Raw genomic sequence first — 6,230 nt, 5'->3', positions numbered from 1 at the left:
TGAGTCTGTGTGATCTCTGAGTTGTCTGTGGTACACACCCCTCCTGCATTATTCAAGCCCATTTCAAAGGACGATCATCTAACAGATTCCTTCAGAACCCTTGAACCAACATATAAAACCAATGGTTCATGTCATGTACAGTACCTGTACTTGCTCATCACTCTCAATCATGGTTATATACGTCTCACAGCCACTAGAGGGAGGTGTTTACGTGGGACGTCTGCTGATAATACTTCTGCTTATTTTATTTATAATACTTCTGTGCTTTTACAGGTTATGTCGAGCTAATACTATAATGTGTGTGTGTGTATGTACATGTATACATATACATATATACATATATATATATGAGACAAAGTAATAATATTAATAACAATCTTCTTACACAAGCAGTATATACTTGGTATATACTTAAACATCACAGCATCTCCAAAGATCCAGAGTTTGGACAAGGACGAGTTTGAGTCTGTTTGGCTAATGAATGATTTAGTCTGAATCACTGTTTTAGTGAAGGTTAAAGCTGAGTCTCTTCTCTCTCTTTGGTGGACACCTATACGTGTGGTTGTGCAAACTCTCCATCTGGATTTTGATATTAGCCCCTCACACCCCAACTGTAACAGGAGAAGCCACACACCTGTGTTTCTGCAGGGGGGTTCTGTGGTCCAAACGGGTCGCAATATAAGATGGATAAAAGTGTCAAGTGTGTGTGTGTGTGGGGGGGGGTTTAGTTGGAGACGATAGGGCCCTCGTTCCCAGGACTGACCACTGGACCAGAGTCCCCTCTTCAAAGCAGGACCGGTTTCCATCCCTGATTAGGAGAAGGTTTATATTTAGGGTCAAATTTGGGGGAAGGGTGAAGGTTGGATCTTAGTATTAAAGTCATCTATGGTAGAGTCTTGAAGAGTTTGTTACAGTAGCACAAGGGCAGCAGGCTAATTTCAGTTCTTATATAACAGCTGCACAATGAGATGCTTACATAATGTATTACATGCGTTCCACTATTCGGGGGCTCACAGTTCACCAACAGACACATCAGCAGCAGAAATTAGTTTGAGGTCAGTTTAAAAAAGAAACAGACAGAAAACTTTATTAGAATATGTTGTGTGATAGATGCTGCAGTGTCTCTGAAGCACGAGACTACGGTACGGTTCTGTTGTATGAAAATTCCCTAGCTCTTAGCTGCTCTCTATTCCTGCAGTTTAAAAATTAGCCACAGGCCTAATAAAATCCAGATGTCAGAAAAGATAGCGGGAGCTGATGGTTAATTCTCTATTTAATGTTTAAGATTTGAAATAACTTGTTTTGCTGTTTGAAACCTGTTCACATCACGAGTTAACACCGAGGCTGAGCGGCGACGCTGTGTCCGACTTGTCCTCAGCACCATGGCAACAGAACCAGAACCTTACCTGACTGGCTGAGTACAGGCTGCTTCCTTAGGCCTGCGTTGTCTGTGGTAGCGATGAAACGTTTGACCACACGGTGATCCGACACGGACGCATGGGCAGGGCCGACACAGCTGAAGCTGATATATCGGTGCCAAGATGAAACAGCATGCGGGAGAATTTAAAGTGTGGCTCAACCGCGGCAGTGCTGACCTGACTGAGCCTGAGACGACACATTGTGTCATTTGGGATGTAAATCAGGGCTCGAGCCAACCTTGTTGGCTCCGTAGGCAGGTTTTTGTCTTACGGCCCCAGAAGAGCAATGTTACCAATAGAAGTAAACTTTCTACCTACTTTTTGTATCTATTTGCTTACTTGATGCTGCAGATTCCATTTGATTTCATTCTTACTGCATATTAGAACTGCAGCTAAATTAAGTTGTGTTCAAAAGTACACACTGCATATCTTCAGGCAAATGACACCACAAAACAGTTGTGTGTCATTACTGTATTTAGTAAACATTTCATCTCCTTTCACAGGATTTAAGGGCGTCAATGAGCCGACCATGAGCAGGTGGTTTCATGTGTTTAGAAGTAGAAGCAGAGCATTTCTTTCCGTCCATCAGCTAACACTGATCAGAATGACTTGACGCGTGTCTTTTACACAGACTGTCACAACGCCACTCCTACTGTACGCAGCACGTGCACCCGTCCCACCCCCACAGCTCAGCCTTTAAATAGAGCCCCCTCAGGCTGTTTGACCTCGGTGATCGCGTCCCCGCCGCCAGCAGCTCATCTTCACAAGTTCTCGTCAACCCCAAAGCCAAGGTAGACGCATCAACATGTAACAACATGTAACTAAGAGACGAAGGCTGGTGTTTCTGTGTTCTTCTGAGTTGTGTCGGATTTACTTTGCAGACAGCTAGCAGCGTGCATGTGCTGCGTGACCTGGACAGCTGCAGCCACACGTGTTTGGTCCCTGGACCTAAGCTGCGTGTCGGCCTTTAATTCAATTATAATTTTAAAACCAAGTTTGTAATTGTTGAAACTAGTTTAGGTTGTTGTCTGATTAAAATGTGTTCCACACTAACCTCCAGTATTTCAGGTTTAAGGTCACACAAGGGCATTGTGGGAAAAAAATTATCAAAAAGCTTCTCAAAATCTGGAAAGTTCAGTAGAAGCTACAGTAGGATCCATGAGTGCTGCCTGCTGAAATATTGTTACAAAAAACCTATTATCTAATATTCAAAGAAATCTAGAAAAGTGAAATGTCAATATTAATTAAAAGTTTTCAAAATGTCTGATTTTAAATTATGAGTAATTAAAATATCTAAAAGCACTTTTTAATCTGACTGGACATTGAAGCTTTAGCAGCTGTTGAGTTTTTAATTTGATTAGCATCAAAAATAATCTGCCTCATAGAGGGACTTGGCATTTTAAATATGCTTTTCAGACTCGTCAGCCCTGAAATGTGCGATGGTATAAAATTACGTGTGGTGGTCAGATGACCCGTGGCCGACCCCCCAGGCCCTCTCACCGTTTTCACGCACTCAGCTTGAATTCATGCCAGAGCCTCCTGCTAACACAGCAGAAAGTATCAGCTTCGTATGAACGGACACCGACGGGCAGTAAAATTAGAAATCATGGCACAGTGGAAGGTTTGGCTGGATTAGGTGTCGGGTGTCAGGTTCAAATGGACGTTTCCATGCTGAGTGTTGGTTTTTCTAATGAGTAGTCCGATATTTTGCTATGTTTGACAGGATAAAGTTGTTTATCATTACATTTCTATAAGTGGTGGTAGACATTAACCCATTGCCCCATTATGCCTGCAGCCTCCTCTCAGCAGACATGGAGCGTACCTTCGTTGCCGTGAAGCCCGATGGCGTCCAGAGAGGTCTGTGCGGTGAGATTATCAAGCGCTTCGAGCACAGAGGCTTCAAGCTGGTTGCTGCCAAGTTCTTGCAGGTAACCATGACAACAGATGCTGAAGCACAAAATATCCAAACCCTGGAATGAACACCAAACCCCAAACAAACAGGGTCTCTATCAATGTGATCTATGACTGTGCTACACCCACAGAATGTGCACTGAATGTTGCACCGTCAGTCTCACATGTACCACTGTCACACACACATTCCCAGCTGGTGTGTATTCTGTGGTGGAGCTGATCCCACAGTGACACATGTCTGAGTGGATGAATGAGCTACAGTGAGGAAGAGCTCAGCCTGAGGATAAGCCTCAAATATTTGGCTAAACTGAGCCTAGAAAAAGTTTTATATTCAACAGATGAATGTACTATCTTAAAGTTTAACCTGTGCACATATTAATTTGTTTTGCTTTCCATTCAGGCCTCTGAAGAGCACATGAAGAAGCACTACCTGGACCTGAAGGACATGCCTTTCTACGCTGGACTGTGCAAATACATGTCCTCTGGACCAGTCTTCGCCATGGTAATGCAGACGCTGGCATACACAAAGCTATATGAATATGCACACACACATCACACACATAAAACCTAAAACAGAAATGAATGAAAAGTAACCAATAATTTGTTTCACATCTGAAGTTGTTCTTGTGTGAAACTTCACAGCTGCAGTGTCGACACCCAGAAATCCAATGTGAACACAAATGCAACATTGAGCTACTCTTGAGACATTTTCATCAATCTGTATTTGCAGTAAAAACACACATTTGGCAGATTTTGAGATTCCTACTGAACTCAGCCATTTTATCAGTGCCTTAGAAAACAAAGCGGTTGTTTCTCTTGCTGGTTTGTTCTTCAAACACAACATCTCTCTCACACACACACACACACACACACACACACACACACACACACACACACACACACACACACACACACACACACACACACACACACACACACTCTCTCTCTATGGACAACGTGTCAGCCCAGCTCCTCAATGAACCTTTTGTTTGTCACTGCATGTTCCAGGTGTGGGAGGGTCAGGACATTGTGAAGCTGACCAGGATGATGCTGGGTGAGACCAACCCTGCTGAGTCCAAGCCTGGCAGCATCCGTGGAGACCTGTGCATCAACATCGGCAGGTTAGCAACATCTGGGGACTGTCTTAGCTTTTCTAGGCCACCCTACAATAATTAATACACAAAGTGGGAAAGGTTTTTTATTAACTCAACGGACACAGCAAAGCTCCCGTGTTGCTGATATGTTGCTGCCATGATAACCTCTCATCTTTCTCAGGAACATTATCCACGGCAGCGACACCCTGCAGAATGCCAAGACTGAGATCGACCTGTGGTTCAAGGCTGAGGAGTTTGTCAACTACGAACAAGTCTTCAAGCCCTTCCTGTACGAGTAAACTGTCCGACCACCAACCTGTGAACCAACTGGACCCTGCTCATCCCACCTCCATCACTCCCACCCTCTTCACAGTCGAGCCTCCTTCTTGGTCTTCAGCGACCGATCCAAAACATGTAGCACTTCTCAATAAAGTCTCATGTTAACACAACTACTGTCTCCATGTCCTTTAAGAGGTTTCAAATAATGACGACACACCACAGAATGTGATTTCAAAGAATATAGATTCCAATATGTAAAAAAAACATTTGATTTCAAACTATTGCATAACAGAAATCTATTCAGATGGTAAAATTAAAACTGATACAAAAAGCTACAAGAATATTAAAACTCGTCAGTTATGTCCGATAGCTTTTTATTGCATAAAAATGTAATGAGCCATTTATTTTACACCTAAATGTAATCATTTCTTCACAATCATGCTGCCAAAAATTGCACAGTGCATTAAAAAAAGCTTTATGAAAGTTAACATCAGTACCAACATTTTGTTTGTCAGACATTTACAGTATATGTATCTTTGTTTTTACACGTCTGTATATCTTGATAAAAGCTCAGTAAACATGTTCACAGCACAAACATGTGGACCAAATGGACAATAACATTATCAGCAGGGTTTCGTGAACCTCATCAGTGTGGGACTGTCATCAAACATCATTTATCTATTGGTTCTTTAGCTGTAATGTATGTAAATCCTCTTTTCGGTTTGTTTGTTAGGTCACAGTGTCCTTTTCTTGTTTTAGGTGAGAAATTACTTTTCATTCTGCTGCTTCCTTCCTTCTTTGACACAATACTGCAAAAAAAGGTTGAATATAAAATACCAACATCAAAAGATCTCAAACTGACACACTGAAATAACTCATTGGTTAAAATCTAAAAGTCAGTCTATTAAGAACTGGGTCAGTAGCAGTCCAATCTAACAAGCCAGCCCACTCTGGATTTTTGTCTTAGATCAGCTGCAAAATTTTGGATCTCTTCCAAGTCTTGTAATTTCAAACTGCTGAGATTGAAACTGTTCTGGCTCCAGTTTTGTAACCATGGCAGATTTCAAATTACATGTAGGTATCAAATCACACTAATATGAAGGTATTAAGACACACACCCTAACTACAACGTGGTTCATTGGTCCAAACATCTGCACCTGATTCAGATTTTGTTGTGGATCAAAGACCGTAAAGCAAAAAGCTATGAGTTCATCAACCCAGAACACGGCTTCAATCTCTAGTTTGACTCATTCCAAACCACTGTGTCCAGTTCTGTCCCTTTTTAGACAAACGTGGGGCTCCGGAACTTTTCTTATTTCTTTTTCTTAATAATCCACAAAGGGTTTTTTTCTGTAATGGAGTCATAGCACCATTTGTGTATATGTCGAGATTAAACACGAAATTTTGAAAGTTCATGTGCTTTTGATCATATGCAGCTAGTAAATGATTGTGTAGAGCAGGGGTTCAGGGTTCAGCCCTGGTCCTCGAGAGCTACTGTCCTGCTGGTTTTCCAACTCTCTGCCGATCA

General features: G+C 42.1%; 1 protein-coding gene across 1 annotated transcript; it reads left to right on the top strand.

Annotated features, from left to right (window-relative positions):
* Positions 1–2,066: 2,066 nt before the first annotated feature.
* Positions 2,067–4,872, top strand: LOC114861025 (nucleoside diphosphate kinase B-like). The gene is made up of 5 exons (XM_029160001.3): positions 2,067–2,209; positions 3,214–3,346; positions 3,730–3,831; positions 4,338–4,450; positions 4,605–4,872. Exons 2-5 carry the CDS (start codon positions 3,230–3,232, stop codon positions 4,720–4,722), a joined length of 450 nt encoding a protein of 149 aa, XP_029015834.1. The 5' UTR covers positions 2,067–2,209; positions 3,214–3,229; the 3' UTR covers positions 4,723–4,872.
* The last annotated feature ends 1,358 nt before the right edge of the window (positions 4,873–6,230 follow it).

Source organism: Betta splendens, chromosome 8, assembly GCF_900634795.4.
Source record: "Betta splendens chromosome 8, fBetSpl5.4, whole genome shotgun sequence".
Taxonomy (NCBI): Eukaryota; Metazoa; Chordata; class Actinopteri; order Anabantiformes; family Osphronemidae; genus Betta; species Betta splendens.
The sequence above is the reverse complement of the archived record's forward strand: the minus strand, read 5'-3'. Positions and strand labels throughout refer to the sequence as shown.

What these genes read in the sequence shown, in the direction of transcription:
- LOC114861025 (XM_029160001.3), top strand. Translation starts at nt 3,230, where the DNA reads ATGGAGCGTACCTTCGTTGCCGTGAAGCCCGATGGCGTCCAGAGAGGT. An exon ending in TTGCTGCCAAGTTCTTGCAG is followed by an intron (nt 3,347 to 3,729) that starts GTAACCATGACA and finishes CTTTCCATTCAG; the next exon opens with GCCTCTGAAGAGCACATGAA. An exon ending in CTGTGCATCAACATCGGCAG is followed by an intron (nt 4,451 to 4,604) that starts GTTAGCAACATC and finishes CATCTTTCTCAG; the next exon opens with GAACATTATCCACGGCAGCG.